Raw genomic sequence first — 20984 nt, forward strand, 5'->3', positions numbered from 1 at the left:
AGCGCCATAGCTGTCTGAACGACTCTGCTATATCGCAGCATGCTGATATTCGTGAGTAATATTCGTTCGATAACGCTCACCCCGTGAAGTGCTGACATTTTCCTTTGTTCTCGAGGTGCTTTGTGTGCGCTTGTACATAAGTAACTCTATGCTCGGTCACCAGAAATTTGGTGAAGAGGGGACGCCCCGTCTCCTCTGCATGTATGTTGGTGCGTTTGAGCCTAAATGTGTGTGCGTGTATACGCTTTAAGAACTAGGAGAGAAGATGTCACGGCGCCTCATCCCCACCCCCTTCCACAATTATCTCACTGGCTAAGCTGTAGGTTTCCAGGATTTGATAACTTGTCACGTAAATAAGTCGGTATCAATAATTAATTGCCCTGAGTGGCACAGTTGTCGAAATGACATCTCTTATCAGTGAAATACCGAATTGTCAGTGGGGTGTCGGATCAACCGATATATCGAGCTTATCCTTTTGTCAACAAATAAACAACAATCAAGAGAGGTCACTGATTACGGTAACAAGCGTTCAGAGATGGCATCGTTCGTTATCATTGGTCACTGCAAGGTCATCGACGTTGCTGATTGCAGCGAAAGCGCGGGCATTGTAATGGACAGAGAGCGATACTCGAATTTGACAATTTAAAAATAAGAAACGCTGCAACTCGATTGTTGAGTGATAAGCGTTATAATCTATATCCCCGTGAACACGATAGTAATTAGTTCGATAAAACATTTTCACGCCGCTTCCGGCAATTGTAATGCCAGATAGCGCCATCCATAGACGGCCCTGCCTCCCCCCTCCATCCCCCGCATAGGGTGTGCGTCTCAGTGGAATTAGTTGCACTGCGGACGAATTGCCGAGGATGTCGAACGGAGTGGCATCTTCTCGCGTCGCATGGCCTCAGATCTACCTGTTTGGTGACACCCTTACGCAGGTGAGAAAGCATGGAACCGTCTTCTCGAATCACGAGTTATACGCTCTCAAACTTCCCTTTTGTGTAGAGAAATGAAAGTTGGTCGAGTTGGGGGTACTTCGCATTAGGCACCGTGAACTGAAAGAATAAGCGCTGGATTTCAACTCTTGCATAGAGAGTAGAGAGAGAGAGAGAGAGCGAAGGGAGGAAAATGTTTACTGGGCGAGCGAGTTCGGGCCTTGTTGTGAATCCTGGTCCACCACACGATCCTCCCTTCGGGGTGCGCCCGGACCACGCCGGGGCAGTGCACTGGCACACCAATCACACAATGCAGTAGAGAGTGAAATATTGAGTAAAGTATTGACGGGTGAGTCTCGCTAAGGTGTGATGCCACAATCAGTGGCGTAGCCAAGGGATGCCCTATTTTATTTGCAACAGATTCGATGTTAAAAAAAGAAACTACATAACAGAGCATGAGTAATCTTTTTTGTTGAGTCCTGAGTGGAAAACGTGGCATTTTATGAGTTTATGCTTCGACGTTTCAAGATAATTTGTGAAGATGGGTCAAGCTGAAGAAAAATATAAAAAAGCTCTTCTCAGATCGCATGATGCCAGTGGAAGCCTCGTTCCTTACAAAAGCGACAGGAAAGTTCATAATGAATATAAATTTTTAAAATTGTAATTATGTGTTTGCTCTATAACTAGACAAAGCGGTTTCAAATTTGATAATAACGTAATTGTCAATATCGTATCCGCTTTCTAAATTTTGTAATTTGTAGAGGATTCGGTTTGTCAAACTAATTTAAAAAAAATGAACATTTCTTGCTTCTCTCCTTATTAGGATAATCAAAAAGCCAAGATTTTTTGCGTTATACCTAATAAATAAATAAATAAATAAATAAATAAATAAATAAATATATAAATAAATAAATAAATAAATAAATAAATAAACGCCATCCACTACAAGAATAAGCTTTCATCCGGAGACTGACTGCCTGTGTTGCTAGTGTGGCCCTGTCATACTCACTGCATCTTGCATCTGACAATGTCAGTTTTATATTAGGTGCCTACATTTTTACGTCCCGGCCTATCTGACCAGCTGTTAGAAAGCCATCGTTTGGAAGTGGTATGCTTACCGGGTGTTTTATGTTTTCAGTCATCTTTCGTCTTCGGTGGTTGGGGATCTGTCATCGCGTAGTACTTTTCGAGGTGAGGTCGTTCTCTATTTCGATTTCAAAAGATTATATATATATATATATATATATATATATATATATATATATATATATATATATATATATATATATATATATATATATATATATATATATATATATATATATATATATATATATATATATATATATATATATATATATATATATATATATATATATTACGGACCCCGGAACTGCCAACGAACACGTTCGCCGGGAGCCCAACGCCGAAATTCTCCCCACAACCACGAAGGCCTGCCGGACATAACTACAACCTGCGCACCTCATCAGTGCCATCCCCGCACCCAAAAGAAGATTGACTTCTGAAATGTAAGTCCAGCTTATCACTTCCCAGTTGCAGTGCCACTTTCCTTAAAGTACGAAAACTTGCTGACAAACGAATTAGACATGAAATGCATAAATCAACATTGCAAGTGTATCTTCGTGCTAGAATAACCCCCAAGGGTATGACACTCTCCCTCACACCAGCCGCTACAAATCGAGATAAACACGACCAAATAACATGGAAAAACGTCCTCCTTGAGGCATCTCTTAAATTAACAGAAATTGTTCTTAATCATAGTGACAAGCAGGTAAAGAAACTGGTCGCTATGACCAACACCATTCTCCGCCACAACACTTTATCGAACGAAGAAATCACGCGATTAACAGAATTTGAGCAGAATAAATACCAAGCCATCAGGATCACAAAAATTCATAAACTCGAAAGAGACCATGTGCCCAAACCCGCGTTCCCTGATACAGTGCCTTATCATTACAACACCACCACCCAGGAAAACACTAATGGTACAAACGAGCACCCATCTAGACACACCGTGTGACACTGTGGTTGTAAACTTATCGGACACGATCTTGTCACCTGACGAAGTAAAACTGCTATCTAAGGGACTAAGCTTCTGCCCGACCACAAAATTTTTCGATGAATTCCACTTACTCCGAGACCTCGACAACTTCGCTCGAAGCTTAAGGTTGCGCGAATATTTCTTGGATAGGCCTTCTAACCACGAAACATATCACCGTCGTAAATCAAATGATTGGACACCGAACTGTAATCGAGACAAGTGCTTGGACCTTTATATCACCGCAGTACAGAAAGATATAGTACACGAATACCACAGACAGAAAGGAAACCGAGAAAACTTGACCAAATCTGAAAAAATAAGTATGAAAAATTAGGCATCTAGGACAGACATAACAATAAAACCCGCTGACAAAGGAGGAGCAATTGTAGTCCTTAATACAACCAACTACCTACAAGAAGCATACCGCCAACTAGACGACTCAAGATTTTACGAACGCCTCCCAGGTGATCCGACAGACGAATACAAATGTATCGTATCAACAGAACTAAAGAAACTGTTGGACGCAGAAAAGATAACCAACACTGACCACAAACTGATGCAAGCAGCATACCCTCGTCCAGGTCGCTTCTACATCCTCCCAAAAATTCATAAACCCGGTAACCCAGGTCGACCAATCATATCAGGCATCGGTACAATAACTGAACCCATATCAGGGTACGTGGACAAACTAATAAGCCACATTCCATGCACCCTCGTGTCGTACATAAAAGACACCACACATTTTCTTCGAGACATTGCGGGTATCTGTGTGCCGAAAAACTCGTACTTGGTTACTCTTGATGTCTCTTCATTCCTCACGATGACGGCATAGCTGCATTACAAAACATGTACACAAACCATAGACAATCTAACACGCCAGATTTCTCTGCCATTGCAACATTGACGAGGATGGTCCTCGAATTAAATTCATTCGAGTTTAACCAAGAGTATTTTCGACAAATCAGCGGGACCGCTATGGGCACCAAAATGGCACCTAATTATGCCAACATATTTATGGGAAAGCTAGAATCTGAATTTCTCGCACAAAGTTCCTTGAAACCAATGTTATACAGAAGATACATAGACGACATCTTTCTTATTTGGACCCACAGCGAGGACGAACTTCTCAGCTTTATAGACACTTACAATGCTGTACATCCGAACATACACTTCACACACACATACTCGCAAGTTACCGTAAATTTTCTTGATGTTACCATAACGATAGAAGAAGAGAAGCTCTCTACAACCCTATATCGCAAACCAACGGATCGACAACAATACCTTCATTACCAAAGCGATCACACACGCCACTGTAAAAACAGTATTCCATACAGCCAGGCTCACCGGTTTAAGCGAATCTGCTCTAGAGACGCTGACTTTGACACGAGCTCACAGAGGCTAAAACTTATGCTCGAGCAACAAAAATACCCCCCACATTTAATTAATGACGCTGTTCAAAAAGCGAGAAAACTAAAGCGTGAAGACTTACTTATGAAGCGACCACCACGAGAAGACCCACAACGAACAAACCTCTGCTTGACTTACAGCACAAACTTCCCCAATGTAAACAATATCCTTAAACGACATTACAACATTCTGGAACAAAGTGAACGTCTGAAACGCGCATTCCCATCCGCTCCAGGCGTCGTTGACCTAGTAACCTCAAAGACACCCTTGTCCACTCCCAAATTAACACATCACCCCCCAATAATTCATGCCGCCCTTGCTTAAAGCCACGATGTCTTGTATGTAAGGCGATGCGAGAAACACACAAAGCAACCAGCACACAATCCAAGTTTTCGATTAACATACGAGGAAACCTAACATGCGATTCCTCTATTGTGGTATACCTATTCGAATGCAACGTATGTTGTAGGCAGTACATCGGACAAACAGAAACACCATTTAGGATTCGCTTCAATAATCACAGAGCCCATGCGAAATCAGCCCCAAGTCTACCTCTATCAAAACATCTCAATCTTCCCGACCATGCATTCGACAAACTATCAGTAACGCTCTTAGAGACGGGATTTAAATCAAATCGAGAACGTGAACAACGAGAGTCATACCTTATCCACCGATTTAACACCCTCGATAGAGGAATAAATGAGAATCCTGGTACACTTGCAGCAATTAAAGCATTAGAAAACAATAACGGCAACAATGAAAATAGTAACTGAGTTCACGGCACTGCAGCTGCGAAGGGCACTGGACAACCTAAAACAATTCCAAGTGTAACTACTCTTCCTAAGTGCAGCTGTCGTCTGTTTTCTGTTTTATTTTACTACCCAATCAATTGTGCCATGCACGACATGCCCAACAGCAACCATGTGCACAGCCGGGAGGCCCCCACGACACGCGTAATTTAGAAGCGGGCCAGGAATTCGCATTGCACGCGCTTGCACAGCCTACCGCAATACGGGGCACCCCTATTTTTACGACGAAATGTTGACAGGGCGCGGAGTAGTTAAAGGCTTAGAACTTCCTAAAATGCCCGCTGACCAGCCTCTGCCACAATACGCGGCCCCCGTCCTTCTACGACGAATTGTTTACGGGACCCCGAGTAGTTAAAGGCTTAGGACTTCCTGAAAAGCTCTTTTTTGCCCCACACCGAACCGCCAGTGCCAGGAGGGGCCGTCTGATCGGGAGGAATGCATTAGTGAACGGAAACATACACAGACCGCTGACATCAGAAAGGTGAAGGGGAGAGGGGGGAGAGAGATGAGGGGGGAAGTGGAAGGAAAAGTGGAAGGGGGGCACCCGAGGGGCGTCCACCGTATATTATTTTTCTCTTTTTTCCTTTTTTTCTTTCCTTTTCTTTTCTTTTTTCTTTCCTTTTTTTCTTTTTTTTCCCCTCTTTCCTTGCCCTCTGATTTGAGATTGTATAAAGCTGAGCACCGACAAACTGTATCTTTATTCCTGATGAAGGCCAGACTCTAGGCCGAAACGTCGAAATAAACCACGTTGTGACCGCTCACGGAGGATCTACTAGACTCTATATATATATATATATATATATATATATATATATATATATATATATATATATATATATATATATATATATATATATATATATATATATATATATATATATATATATATATATATATATATATATATATATATATATTTGATAGCTCAGTGGTTAGAGCATCGAACGCGTTATTCGAAGGTCGTAGGTTCGATTCCTCTCACGGCGGGTTACTTTTTAACCCACTTTTCTTTCTTCTTATTTACATTCCATTTGTTCTATATAACTTCCCCTATACATTCCTTGGCATTATTGTCTGTTAGATCTCATCAATATTGTGTAAAAACACGGAAAAACGAGCCCTTAGGTATACACTTCTTTCCCTTATATATATATATATATATATATATATATATATATATATATATATATATATATATATATATATATATATATATATATATATATATATATATATATATATATATATATATATATATATATATATATATATATATATATATATATATATATATATATATATATATATATATATATATATATTTACGGAAAGAGTGCTCTTTTCGTTTACGCTTCTTTGCTTCCTGTGATCGTCCGATTGTATGCGCAAAATTACATACCACAGACATGCGCCAAACTCGCCAAGCAACAAGTTCTTAAATGCATGGTGTACACGATGATGTATGTACAAAATTAACAGTACTTGATGAAAAGTTTAGCAAATATATACAACAGGTATCAAGATGCGTGCAATTTACATAATTTAGAGTGTTATAATGAAGTGCATATGTCTGCGGACCCACACGCACACGGGGCATACACAAATACATAGAAATAGTAAACACATAGAGATTACATGCACTAATCAGTCACTGACAGGTGACCTACCTATAGGAACCAGGCCAGGTGGAAAACTAACCGGACACGTCCATCAACTGCGCGACAGGAAGTGGCACGACCATTGTCGTAGGAATTCTTCCTCCCCAAGAAAGAACAATTCCTCCGACATAAACGATAGACGTTCACGGTATATAAGCGCTCTAGAATCGAAAAAAAAAGCACGACTACGATGACCTATACCACAACAGCTTCGCACCTATTACGCTACAAACAAAAAGTTCCCGCAGCTATCAGAAGGCGTGCAAAGAGACTATGCGAGCAGCGAGTAGATGTGACAAAGCGATTAACACCTAGGCCACAGAAACCAATGTTAACGGCCTTCCAAAACACTTTTGCAATGGCACATTGCTGCAGAATATGCTGGTTGGACTTCTGTAAAGGGCAGTTAGGGCAAGTGGAAGATGGAACCATGCCCCACTTCTCCAGTCTGTCCTGTGTTTGGAGTACTCTCTATCCAAGACGTCACACGAAGTCACGGAGATGACCAAGCAAAAACGATGTCATTATCGCGCTCCACGAGACATGTCTCGATCGTGCTAGACGAACTGGAGGAACTATAGAAAGCAGAAGAGCCGCCGTCGTATCTACAATACGGCTTTCTAGAATGTCCACATCGGGACAAACTTGCTGCGCGTGTCAATAAAAAGCTACTGCCGTGTAGTATACCGCAGTCACGTTAAGTGCTTGCGGTGCAGAATTAAGCATGGTATTTCTAGCTCAAAAGTCACGGTTTCGTCGAAAAGTTGGCCTGAAGGACAAGGTGTGACTGCATGCTCTCAAACGATGTTGGTGCGTCATATTTGGACAGTGCTATAGTCATGGCATTGTAGTTTCGTCCCAGAATATTTTCCTGTTGAGTGTTATTGACGTTTGTGAAAATAACTTTTTTCTAAGCAGAATATCCTTCTCTTTCATTATTTACACCTCTATGCATTCCAAGCTTTGTTTACTTCTCTCTATGTCTTCTATCTTCTAGTCCAATTAATTAGCCGAAGCGTCCAGGTAGCCACATGCGCTACATGCGAAACATTTGGAGGATGCTCACGTTTTGCTTGTTTTCAGGGTGGACTGCATTATCTGAGTAACAATCGCGATGATGCGTGTCGACGTAGTTGTGCTGATAAGGACACGGTCAGACTAAAGGTATTCAAATAACACATCTAAGGCTTGCGCAACAACTGACACGATTGATGCGCGAAACTCGACACCAAGTCGGACGATTCATGTTGGCTAGACAAGAGATAGAACACAGTGGGCCAATTCATTTTCCATGCAAGCAATTAATCATGTGTAGAGTTTATGTTAGAACCATTGATCAATGTCGATCGAACGATCAATCGATGAATAAATGACGATGGTAGGCCGCTTGCTCCTTTTTCCATATCATATAACAAGTGACTACGCTGCATTAAGTAATGGAAAGCCAAAATGCCGTCGTTCTGCAGTGTCTGATAGCTCGTGTGTCTCTTGACTCGCACTCAATACTGAACTGAGAACAAAAGATGAATTGCACCTTTTGATTTCGCAATATATGCTTTTTTATGGGTGTTATGTCGACTGTTTTAGGACAACTAACCCGTCAATTCTACAGAACTACCATGATGCTTCGCGTCATAGAAATTAACGAGCTGCTTTAGTTCCCATCGGGAAACCATGACAAGATGTTCAAATCGCACTTGCCATGAGCAATATCATGCAGAGATTTTTTTTTTTGACTACGCTTGCTTTTTGAGGACGCCGGCATATATGGTCCCTTAATAGTCTCAAGTCTGCATAAGAATGGTCTTGATTTAGTTGAAACATCCGCGACACCGTTCTGATGTTCACTCTTGACGTATACATCACCGTTTACCCTTCAGTTACAGCCGTATATGCATTGCTTCGTGCAGGCGCTGCGATGTGCTGTGCCGCGGCCTGCGCGGCTACAACACGCGGGCGTGGAGGCAAGCGTTGCCCCTCGTGTTGGGTCCCGAGGACGCTCGCAGCGTGGCCGCGCTTGTCCTGATGATGGGCACCAGCGACAGCGCCGACCCACGTGATCCCGAGGCAACCCACGTGCCGCTAGACGAGTACGCCGACAACGTGGCCTACATGCTGGGCTACGTCAAGGTAGAGACTGTTTTACTGACGGGTTTCCGTGCCGCCATGCATGGGCTGTATAGCCTCGCCGTTTCGTATCTTCAGCAACTCAACGAAACGGTGGGCACGCATGAAAATGGTTGGGTTGGCGCATTCTACGCTTCATATCAATTTACGTCGCAATGAGCAAAAAGAAAAAAAAAAGAGAGCGAGAGAGAGACCATAGTAGCGGCGCCCAGGTGTCTTGCGTAAGATCGTCGGGTGCGGTGTACCAGTGCTTAGCATAGAGTTTCCCACAATACTTACTAGAGGGAACTCTGGCGCTAGTGTCTACGGGAGCTGCAACGCATGGGGCTTCAGCGAGCATGGGAATGATGGGTAGTAAACACATTTGTCTAATATTCGTACTTCTGGCCTCCCTTTGGCTCCTTGAGTGTTCGTGTGGTTTGGAGCTGTTTTCTTACGAAACAAGTATTAACAAATGTTCAGCGGTTGCGCTTCACCATTTTATTTTTTTAGACTTACTTTCCAAATTGGCTTACGAAGTTCAAAAGCATTCAATCTTTCTTTCAAAACAAAACCGAAACACAGCAATAAACGAAGCCGCAAGTACGATTCGCCGCGCGCAAGTACGAAGACTAGGCAAATGTGTGTACTACCCATCATTCCCATGGTCGCTGAACGATCGCAGCGCCAGAGTGCCCTCTAGTTAATATTGAGAAACTCTATGGTGCTGGGATCGCTGTGGTCGATTACAGCACTGGTCACTACAGATACTATGACGTCACACTGACATACATATGGGACCCTAGTTTCCATTATTCCCCCAGAATTTTCTCTATCCTGCCACAACAACCCGTTGTCAATGAAGGGCAGAATACAGGATCGCTCGATTAACAAGTTTTAATGAGTACCGGCTAAAATTTAAAGACCCTACGTAGCCGAACTAGCTTTGCTGTAGCGTGCCCCGCAAGTTAATGCTCTCTTTGGTACAAATAACTGATTGATATGTGGGGTTAACGTCCCGAAACCACCATATGATTATGAGAGACGCCGTAGAGGAGGACTCAGGAAATTACACAGTTTACGCAGAGAGCTCAAATCGGTCTCTAAATCACCCTTGGGACTTGGCCTACCGGCCCAATGTGTTAGTAAGAAATCGCCAAAACCGTTTCAGGGTCCCTTTAACGAACACCCAAATCTGAGCCCACGGGCCTAAGGCATTTTCGCCTTCATCAAAAATGCAGCCACCACAGCCGGGATTCAATACCGTGACCTGCGGGCCAGCAGCCGAGTTCCCAAATAGCTACTAGGCCCCGGCGGTGGGGCTGGTCCTTAAAAAAACTACCATGATCCTATAGCTTACATGCATGCATTCGCCTAAGACGACTCGATGGCAAAGTTATCCGGCGTACGCAATAATTCACCATCATGTCGCAAAGCAGGAGGATACCCACTATGCACATGTAGGGAAGGAAGGAAGGAAAATAGCAGGAAAAGAACGGCAGGGAGGTTAACCAGCCTATAGGCAGCCGGTTTGCTTCCCACATGTAAGGCAATGGACGGGCACCTACGTCGCTGCACGCTGCCTTGCTAATGATGATGAACGATTGCTCAGCCCTTTGTAATGTGTGGGAAGCCCTCGCTCGTCATGCAATTCCCATGGTGTGAATTCTAGCGCAGTTCCACGCAATGTTATGTCTTTGAACGGGTTCCTGCAGCATTTTTTGAGCATGATAAGAAAACGCTGTTGATCAGTAGTCTGTATAGTCTCCTGTGAACATGTCAGCTAAACATCGAAACGCAGCGTGCGGCCTGAAAATTTCCAACAATTCTAACTAGAGGTCGCTCCCTCTGTCGTCGTAAAATGAGGCCATAAATCCAAATGATCGTGCCATAAACCCAACCTCAGCGGCCATTAGCTGTCTTGAGCATTGTGAGATGCGTAATTACGGCGGCCGCCGCGGAATGGCGCCACGTGCCCACGAGCTTCAGCCGCGTTATGAAAAAATGAATATCGAAGGAGATAGTCAATCCAAGTAGGCGGCTTTAATGGCTGATGCTATAGGCCGCTTGGCTAAGGCTAAGTTTCAAGCTTGCTTTAAGCAAAGCTATTCTTCAACATTTTATGGCCCTTGGATCTAACATATTTTGCACTGTTATCAAGTCTTGCGCGGACGAGTGCAAGTTTCATCATTTCTTTAAAAACTATGTGGTTATAATTGGTAATGCCGGTAGCTTCAACGCGGCTTCTCCGCATCTGTTGCAGTGGCGTATGCGCGGCTTGGCATGGCGTCACATCAGCTCTCACGGTAGCTAGGCGCGGGCGTTCCATTGCCGAGAGCGACTTGGCGGTGGCTTATCTGTTGCTGCAGCTTTGGAACATGCGCGGCTTCGTATGAGGTCCCGCGAGCTGGCATGGTGTCGAGGCTAGGTAGCTAGGCAAGGCGAGGTCAGGTGGTGCGCAGCTGTGGCGCCGGTGGTTGCTTGGCAGCGGCGCGGCGAGGTTTTTTTGCAAGGAACAGCCGTTTTTACGCCGTGCCAAGGAAATTTAAAAATGTTTAAACCTCTTTGTGCTTAATAACGGGAAGAAAAAAAGGGCTCCAGGACATCCCGCGCACGTGGCGCAACTTATTTTCTCCATGTCATCCCACCCTGTATAGCTTCCTACGCGCTCGTTGGGACGAGAGAAGAGACAAGGCGCTTACAGCGCGTGACGACTACCTGTAACTTCGCTCGTGTAGTCGAAACATCAAAACAGTTTTGCAGCAGTTGATTCGTGAGGCTATAAAGTTTTTTTTAAATGAAGCTATTCAATAATTACTGGGAAAACTGTTCCAGGTCCTTGCCCCGCCGCGGTGGTCTAGTGGCTAAGGTACTCGGCTGCTGACCCGCAGGTCGCGGGTTCGATTCCCGGCTGCGGCGGCTGCATTTCCGATGGAGGCGGAAATGTTGTAGGCCCGTGTGCTCAGATTTGGGCGCACGTTAAAGAACCCCAGGTGGTCGGAATTTCCGGAGCCCTCCACTACGGCGTCTCTCATAATCATATGGTGGTTTTGGGACGTTAAACCCCACAAATCATGTTCCAGGTCCTTTTTAATGTTACCCCTCGACCATAGTCATGGCACTTGTATAGCATCTTCTGCCGAATAAGTTTTAAGAGCTACGGTGGTTCTGTGGAGGAACGTTTTTTATTCAAACACTGTTTCTTATTGTGGGTGAGTTCACGTATGTTTTTGTACCACATGCTTTGCTTCAAGTCTGACGAGACGTTGGAAAGGCCCCTAAACCAACAGGACATCGAAATTTGGTTGTGGTGTTGTAGTTAGCGCAAGTCTTCAACAAACCACAGCGACATTTTTTTTTCGAAACCGTGCCGTAATAGCGGCGTTACACGCGTTTGATGACCCAAAAGAGGCCCTTGCTCGTCTCGCTCTTTCCTTCCCTATGCGCCGTCCATCAGTCGCTCTCTCTCTCTCTCTACCTAGCTGAGTGCTCCTCCTTACCGCGCGAAGAGCATAAAGCGGCGAAGGTGCATAGCTGCTAGAAAACAGGCTTGTCTTTCCACGGTGTTCGTTGGCTATCACGGGGAGTGAGGCGCGTATGTCAAATGAGAGAATTCTATTTTTTCATGCAGAGAACCCACCGAAGCTTTGAGATGCCAAAAAAAAAAGTCGGTCTCTATAGTAATTATTCTGGCTCAACGAAATTCAACTAAGTTCAGCAGGGAATACGAAACCGAACCACCAGTTGAGCGCAACAAGGAGACGACCATAAGGACGTCACTATTGAAGACACCGATTGCAGAGGTGCAGTTATTTTGCCTACGTTGAAGTATGTGTGCCATGCGTGTTGCGATTGCATGCGCAGTCCAAACACCCACATGATGAAGTTGCTTGATTTGTGATTTGACGATCACTCACTGCAGATGTTTCTGAAGGATCTGGTGATTACGCTCTTCTACGTTTCTGTTTTGGTTTCACCGGCGAATTCAACTAGAATTTATTCCTTCGGCATTATTACTAGAGGCCGCTTTGTCGAAATTTCAAAGCTGTAATTGGTTCTTCGCAGGAAGAGAGAGAGAGAGAGATAAATATGCAAGGAAATGCAGGGACGTTAACCAGACGCACATCCGCTTTGCTACCCTGCACTGGGGAAGGGATAAAAGGGAGAAAAGAGGTTGAAGAGAGATGAGAAGGTACACACAATCACGAGCACACTCGGGGAGCACACACAGTCTACAGGCGGTCGCTCAGGTTTGTTGACTTTAGGTAAAGTAGCAGTGCTTTAGTTTCTTTCTGCGCAACTGAAGCAGATTCAGGAAAGGCTTCAATAATTCTATTTGGCATAACCACCTCACTCCACTAAGTAAAAAAAGTTAAGTCTTTAGCTTGCTTTATTACTGTTTCTAGTCATACTAGATGCCTGTGTTTACCGGAGAGGTAATTGGGAAGAATCGAAGAAGTATCGCATTTTTTCGATTTTTTATAGCACTGTCACACGCGTACACAGACTTTTGTACGTAAGCGGTCTTTTACAAGTTTGAGATTTTTAATTAAAAAGCATTGCCTCGTAAACACTCAGTACGTACCAGACCGGCTTTGTTGGGTTTTCTTCCTAACGCACAACCGAAATCACAGCGTTAGCTTTCAAAACAAAACCAGTGAAAATGAAATGGTTTATCTCCTTGATGTATAAAATACGAATGCCCTCTCCGACGACTGTAGCCGGTGCTGTGATTGGGCGTCCAGGGTCTTAACAGTCAACTTTCGCTGCTGGCTAATACACCATGGTTTTCGGGTGCCAGACTCGAACAGTTGTAGATGCTGGCATTGACCTTGATTTTTGTCAACGCCGCCTCAAGTGTGAGGCCTACAGAACAGTTTTATGCTCTTGCACAGTAGAGTACCAAGTACTCTAAATTGTTAGCCACTTATTCTGTAGAGAAACGAGCCTCTTCACGGCCCACCAAGATAGGCTCTGACCAACCGCTAGAGGGCGCGCCCATGCTCGCTTCCACTTTTCAAAGTTTTTCCACTTTTCGAGTTTTTCAAAGCACTGAGGTTTAGGGACAAGGAGGGCAAAATAGACTTTAGGTGGGTAGAATTAACTAGAAGGAGGTTACCTGATTGGTGGCTAAAGTCAAGGCACGAGTGAAAAATACACCCTTCACTGCAAAGTACGAGTCATCAGCCTCACTATTTAAAGGAAAAAAGAAGAAACAAGTCTAGTTTTTGGTTCACTGAGTATTACGGCTTGGTGGCGCTAGCCACCGCCCGATCTAAAGGGAACAGCCATATCTATCCATACATCCTTCTACTCTTCTGTCACGGCATATAGTAGCCGCCTCAGGAGCTCAATGAAAACATAAGTTTGGCATCAAATGTTTGCAAAGAAGAAACTTTATTGATTTGTGCAATTTTCCACATCTGCTTTACAACGTGTCCCACTGAGGACGCTTATCGCTTTACCACAAAAACCAGTGAAGTTTCGCGAGAAAGTATTGTTTTTCTGTATTTATTTTGCACAAAGGGTACAGATTCATGTGGTTTAGATGTGCTGCAGATGTATTAATTTGTGCACGGATGGGCGTGTAGCCTAGCGGTAAAGACACTCTTTTCGGAGCATGAGGGTACGGGTTCAAATGTCAGCATAAAAAAGAGAAAGTTTTTTTTTTATTTATGCAAAAGACATTATCAGGTCTGACCAGCCACTCGTGGCGCTAAAAGCAGCGCAGTAGCTGGGCCGCAGGGCCCTACGGGAGGCTCCGCTCTTTATGTAAGTAGGTTTCTCTTTGCTTATTCTAAACAAATGAACCGTCAGGTCGAAGAAGTTAATGTGTTTGTCTTCTTGCCATTTTGACCTGCGTTTACCACTTTGATATCTAATGTCCCGGGGAATCTACCAACAAGTGGATGTACACGGGGGATAAGTAAGTGCGCCTACCCATTTATCCGATTCACTGTTCGGTCAATTGTGAGTTATGTGCAGTTGTTATGTTGATGAGAGCTCGGCTGTTCGCTCTATGCAAAAATGTTTCACTTTGCGATGTACAATTGTCAAGATGTGAATGTAGTCCTGAGCAGTGATTTGTCACGCATAATTTATGCTTTGTACATAGTATAAATAATTCTTTTCTAAACAAATTCAAGGCCTGTGTTCTGTTACTGCTGTTTCTCTAACCCATTAGACGAATCCTCTTATTACATATAATAGTGACATTTGTCATATTATAGAGGGGTAATCGACCGAGCCAGCGCAAGTAAACATTGGTGGCCTGGTAAAACCTCCGTCCCTCTCTGTTGCAGGCGTGCGGAATTTCCTACGGCAAGATCATCCTCGTCACTCCTCCCCCAATTGACGAGCAACTGTGGTTGGCGCATTGCAGGAGACGAGGTATTGCTCTCGGATAGTTTATTTAGCGGATTCTCTTGAAAAACTGGTCGGGCTGTTTTCTGCAAATATTTTCAGCTTGTGGGTTTTCGGGGATTTGTTCGGAAGTTGACAATAATCACAGATTCGAAGGTGGCAAGTAGAAATTACGATAAAGGTAGAATATGTATGAAGGCCTTCCAAATTCTAACCAAAGCTCATAAGGACTTCCCCATTGAATACACTCAAACCATTATCTGGGCGCCAGGGCACGAGGGCGTCACCGGGAACCAGTTTGCGGATGAGGCGGCTCGAGGCTTCACAAATCACCGAGCTTCCTTGCACACTGCAATAGAGGATCCAACGCCCCTAGACCCTAATTTTGGTACAAGTCTTCAGGGACAATACAGGGACAATAGAAAACTGTATCCAGCACCGCATAAGAACCTCACAGCAATGGAATCGGTGGCATTACGCAGAATCCAAACAAACACATACACGAACTTACACAGGCTGCATGTATTCTACCCCACAGCATACAAAGATATATGTCCGTGGTGTGGGGCCACACCAACTCTGTTTCACATCACGTGGGAATGTACGCATCACAATGAAGAACACCACAACATGAACAACACAGAGGAACAATGGGAGGCACTGCTGTCCAGCTCGGCCATTGTTGATCGGCGCTGGCTGGTCCAACGGGTAGAGATGATGGCTAGGGCCAGCGGAGCCCTGGAATGGGGGCCCGATCATTTGGAATGCTCCACGTTATGCGCAAATAAAGTTTTCTTTCTTCTTCCTTCTTTATTCTTTGTTCGGAAGTTTATTGAGGTGATGATTTAACTGATGAAAAGCCTTAGATAGTTGATAAAGCGCGGCAATTGACCATCGGCGGCGTCAACACGCTCAAGCGATTAAAAAGAAAGAATGACGTACCGCTATGACGTTACAATAACGTAATGTGATGACGTTAGGTTATTTGACGTCATAGGGACGTCATAGCGAAGCCATGATGATTAAAAATTTTAGTGCTTTGTGGCATGGATTTTATAATACATCACTAGCTGTAGTCCAATCAGACACTCCGAATAGTTACGTGGAATACGGGAGTAGGGTGGAAAGTGCAGCGCGGTGGAAATAACCTAATGTGTTAGGGCCTATTATTTGGTGATTGATTGATTGATTTATATGTGGGGTTTGATGTCCCAAAACCACCATATGATTATGAGAGACGCCGTAGTGGAGAGCGACCACCTGGGGTTCTTCAATGTGCACCCAAATCTGAGGCCTGTGAATTGGGGATGTCCCGAATCTATCACGAAAAAAATACAAGGGGACATGTAGGCGGCGACAGTCATCAAACCATCGAACTAGAAACTTCGCCTACTGCGATGATCTTTTTCAAAGTCTTGCGGTGCACCTCTCCTTTGTCCTGACTCTGTTTTACCTTGCAGGCAGAAACACAGTCCGCACGTCGTCGTCCATCACCAAGTACGCGAAGGCTTGCGCCATGGTTGGTTTGGGAAAAGGCGTCAAGGTGGTCGACGCACATTCGAACTTTCTGAACGATGCGGTAAGTATATGAAGCCATCTCTTTTGTCGTCTGGCGATATGCAAACATGTCGGTCCCATAATTGGGCTAGTTGGTATTGGTTCACGTTCAAACTGGATAAGGCGCGCACACAGATACGGACGGATAAACGCAAACAGCACGGGTGCCTACACGCAAGTACAATTTATTGGAAAGAAAAGCGTGGGCACATATGTCACTTCTGTCACATGACCTGGCTAGTGAAATAGAAAAGAAAAGAGAGAGAAGAAAACGATACGCATGCCGGGGCTAAAAGAACGCTTGCTTCAAGATAAGACCCACAGAGGGCAATGAGATATGGAAATTCGTTGTCCATTAGTGTGATGGAGGGTGTGCTTACGATCTCCCCCTCCCCCCCCCCCCCCCCCCTTAGCTTCTGCTGCTTAATGCCTCTGTCTGCTCTCTGGTGGTCTGATCTGGGTGTTTCGAGAGAATAATAACACGACAAAATGGTGTTGCATCCGCACAAGCTTCAACGTTGGCGCATGCGTAAGCTGTGCTTTGTATTTGATTGATTGATATATAGGGTGTAACGTCCCAAAACCACCATATGATTATGAGAGACGCCGTAGTGGAGGGCTACGGAAATTTCGACCACCTGGGGTTCTTTAACGTGCCCCCAAATCTGAGCACACGGGCCTACAACATTTCCTCCTCCATTGGAATTAACTGCAACCGCCGCAGCCGGGATTCGATCTTGCGACCTACGGGTCAGCAGCCAAATACATTAGCCATTAGACCACCATGGCGGGGCTTTCTTGTGTATCCAACGATTTTCCGTGTTCCTGCAACCTGGTATTGACACATCTTCGTGTTTGATTGATATGTGGGGTTTAACGTACCAGAACCACCGTGTGATTATGAAAGACGCCGTAGTGGAGGGCTCCACAGTTTCAATTCTAATATGTGGGGTTTTACGTCCCAAAACCAAAGTATGACCATGAGAGACGACGTAGTGGAGGCCTCCGGAAGCTTCGATCATCTGGGGTTCTAAGGTGCACTGACATCACACATACATTACACGGGCCTACCATACCGCCTCCATTGAAATGCGACCGCCGGGATCGAACTCGCGACCTTCGGGTAAGCAGCCGAGCACCCTAGCCACTGATCCACCGAGGCAGACAAGGGCTCCGGAAATTTCGACCAGCTGGGGTCCTTTAACGTGCACACAAATCTGAGCACACGGGCCTCTGCAGCATTTTCGCCACCATCGAAAATGCAGCCGCCGCAGCCGGGATTCGATCCCGGAGACATCTTTCTGAATGGCCTATGTAAATGTGGCCACAGGACAGTGAAACCAAATAAACATATTTTACGCGTTATAAGCGACTGCCTGGGATTCACGCCCATAGTGTTTGCACTTTCAGTGTCCTTGTCTGTCTGCGCACCTTACGCAGTCTGAACAAGAACATGCGCTTTTTCTGCACGAAGGGACTGCGAATGACCAGTTTATTCCCACGTTCTGACAATGTGTCTATAGAAATCTTCGGGTAGCCGGCAGCTGACCAAAAATGTTTGCTGTACGAAATTTTGTAACGACATGGTTAGATGACGGTAAGGAAGCGTAAAGAACTATGCACACTTTGCCTTGTGTGAACGATTTCGATTTAAATCTTTTGGATTTCAACGCAATAACCAGCCTTATCTGAGTGAACTGCAAAGTGACAAGTGCGGTAACTTTACTGTGCAACTGAAAACTGTGTGTTGGTGGTACCAGTTACCTTCTATTAAGTATCACGATACCAAATGTTGCGACAATTTTGTTGAACGTGTATTCAGGTAGCACCCTGCTGCATCATAACATCAGGGCGTCCGCGGGCTAGTCCCGTGCATGTATTTAAGAAATATTTTTCAAAAAAAAAGAAGTGCCATCAAGATACAGTGTATCCCGTGATTGTTCAACTTCTACACTTACCTGTGTATATTCATATGTTTCAAAACTTTGCGCATGTCAGCACTGGAGTAGGCTGTTGTCCGACGGCATCAATCTGTCCCCGGCCGGGTCGCACAAGCTCGCCTCCGTCCTCATACCTGTGCTCAAGGAAGTGGTCGGCGAAGCACCTCGGCTGTTCCCGGAGTTCTCGGAACTCGATCCCGACAAACCGGAGGACGCGATCTCGGCCTGGGCGTCGGAAGCCTGCGACTGCGCTCGTTTGTAGCTCGCTCGCTTACAGACCTTCTGTTCAGAGTTAACTGATATTGTTATTAGGACGAAACCCTCAAACGGCTCCTGAGAAGGATTACTCGGTGGAGAACAGGCGTGTGATATAAAAGCTCACGTGACCACAAGAGTTCCTTGTTGATCGAGAGACGTGCCAACTATCCCTCCACCTCATCATTGTGGCGTTCTAGGAGATTGAAAGAAACACAAGCGAAGATAGATGAATATGTGATGTTTAACGTCCCACAACTCCCATGTGATAAACACAAGCAAAGACACTTACTGAGCCCTTTAGTGGGGGCATGCGGCTTGAGGATCAGCAAGCCCTAAAGCGGATGCTAAGACAACCTGTGAGTTTTCGTGGATAATTTATTAATATTATTCAACCGCGCATATTTGTCAGTAAACACACTTTTGTAGTTACCAAACAGTGCAAGCCTTGTCATAACTGCGTGGCTTTTTCGTCGCGTTGGTGTATCATTTCTTTCGGTGGTATTCCCATTTGATAACAGAGATGCACTAAAATGTTCAAAGGTCAGCACTATACAGCACGCAAGCGTAGCATCTCGTGAAAGCGTAGCTGCGCCAAACGTGAAACTGCATTAAAACTTGTTTTTTTTTAATGGGAAGTATTTTCCTGCGATCAAACCAGAGCTGCTTTCACCGTATCTGTCTACCTATACACAGGGAAGCGAAGCTGAAGTGTGGGCGCGACACCCACGCTGCCGACCCGTGCGTTGGACAGACGCTGCCGGCTGAGACTGTGTTGTCACCCGATTCGGCTGCGGCCGCGGCAAGGATACGTGCGCACGGGCGCAGCACGTTCAGACCGGAACAGTGTTAGTCAGCAATGATTGCATTCTGACGCACCATGGATGCAATGCAAAAGCTCCGCGCTTGCGGGGAACAGAGGGCGCAGCGCTGCGGTGAAAGGTGACGCCCCGTCGATATTCCCAGTTACGACGAGAGCAGTGGCGCCGCTCGACGCTGCTTCGGAAGCCTATGGCTGCCTGCGTATTTGTTCTCTCGTGGTCGTTTAGTTAACATTATTTCCCACTAACCACGTTTTGCGTACCATGACATAGGTGTATTAAGTACAGCCATAGCCGTCAGCACTTTTAACACGAACACTTCGATGCGTGGCCAGGGCTAGTTTAATAGATGCCAGCGGCGAAGTGCTGGGTGCTTTTGCCGAGATAATACCTCGATAGGTTTGAATAGTATGTCGGCGTGTATGTTTACCATCTCGGCCACAGAACCCAAACGTACGCGGTGTCAGCGTCAATCAAACTGCTGCAGGACACGTGGGAGATCATACGTGTTAAAGGTGATGACGGCTGTACTTGAGTGACATATTTAAAGGCAACGACCAGTGATTTTTCTCGACCCATTTCTTTACCGCGTGACAGAAAGCTTGCCTTGCGTATAGTGTTTATAAATGCAGTAAGTTTGAAAAGCACCGTTATTTGACAAGCAGTAGTTTTTTTATGTGAAAGGCTTTAAACACAGATGTACCTTTCCTCAAACAACACTGATCATTTAGAGCGATGCCGCCAGCCCTTCCCACGATTTTTGAAAGCTGTCATTCTGCCTTCCTAGGAATTCCTGTAACTATGCTTAAGCACCTTTATTTTGAGGTTTTTCAATTATCTTCGAAAATAACAAGCTGTTACAGTCAGATGATGTGGCATTATACATTTTCCTTGTATTTGTACCGCGTTGTGTGCGCCTGCGGCCAAAGTTGCCTGCATCTGTGTTGTGGGTGGCTTGTCCCGGCTTCCCTAGTCTTTAGATACGCAAGCCAAGCCAAGTAATGGAAAATATCACTACGAATACACACGGCCGTGCTACACTGTACTGGAAGGGTTGGTACACTCGAG

At 44.9% G+C, this 20984-nt stretch overlaps 1 protein-coding gene across 1 annotated transcript; it reads left to right on the forward strand.

Annotated features, from left to right (window-relative positions):
• Nucleotides 1-827: 827 nt before the first annotated feature.
• Nucleotides 828-19727, forward strand: LOC119172316 (isoamyl acetate-hydrolyzing esterase 1 homolog). The gene is made up of 5 exons (XM_075893584.1): nucleotides 828-938; nucleotides 8785-9004; nucleotides 15283-15370; nucleotides 16804-16922; nucleotides 18899-19727. The coding sequence occupies exons 2-5, from the start codon at nucleotides 8900-8902 to the stop codon at nucleotides 19100-19102; spliced, it is 516 nt and encodes a 171-aa protein (XP_075749699.1). The 5' UTR covers nucleotides 828-938; nucleotides 8785-8899; the 3' UTR covers nucleotides 19103-19727.
• The last annotated feature ends 1257 nt before the right edge of the window (nucleotides 19728-20984 follow it).

Source organism: Rhipicephalus microplus, chromosome 4, assembly GCF_043290135.1.
Source record: "Rhipicephalus microplus isolate Deutch F79 chromosome 4, USDA_Rmic, whole genome shotgun sequence".
Classification (NCBI taxonomy): Eukaryota; Metazoa; Arthropoda; class Arachnida; order Ixodida; family Ixodidae; genus Rhipicephalus; species Rhipicephalus microplus.

Coding starts and splice junctions, on each gene's coding strand:
- LOC119172316 (XM_075893584.1), top strand. CDS start 8,900: ATGATGGGCACCAGCGACAGCGCCGACCCACGTGATCCCGAGGCAACC. Junction 9,005..15,282: donor ACATGCTGGGCTACGTCAAG/GTAGAGACTGTT, acceptor TCTCTGTTGCAG/GCGTGCGGAATTTCCTACGG. Junction 15,371..16,803: donor GGCGCATTGCAGGAGACGAG/GTATTGCTCTCG, acceptor TTTACCTTGCAG/GCAGAAACACAGTCCGCACG.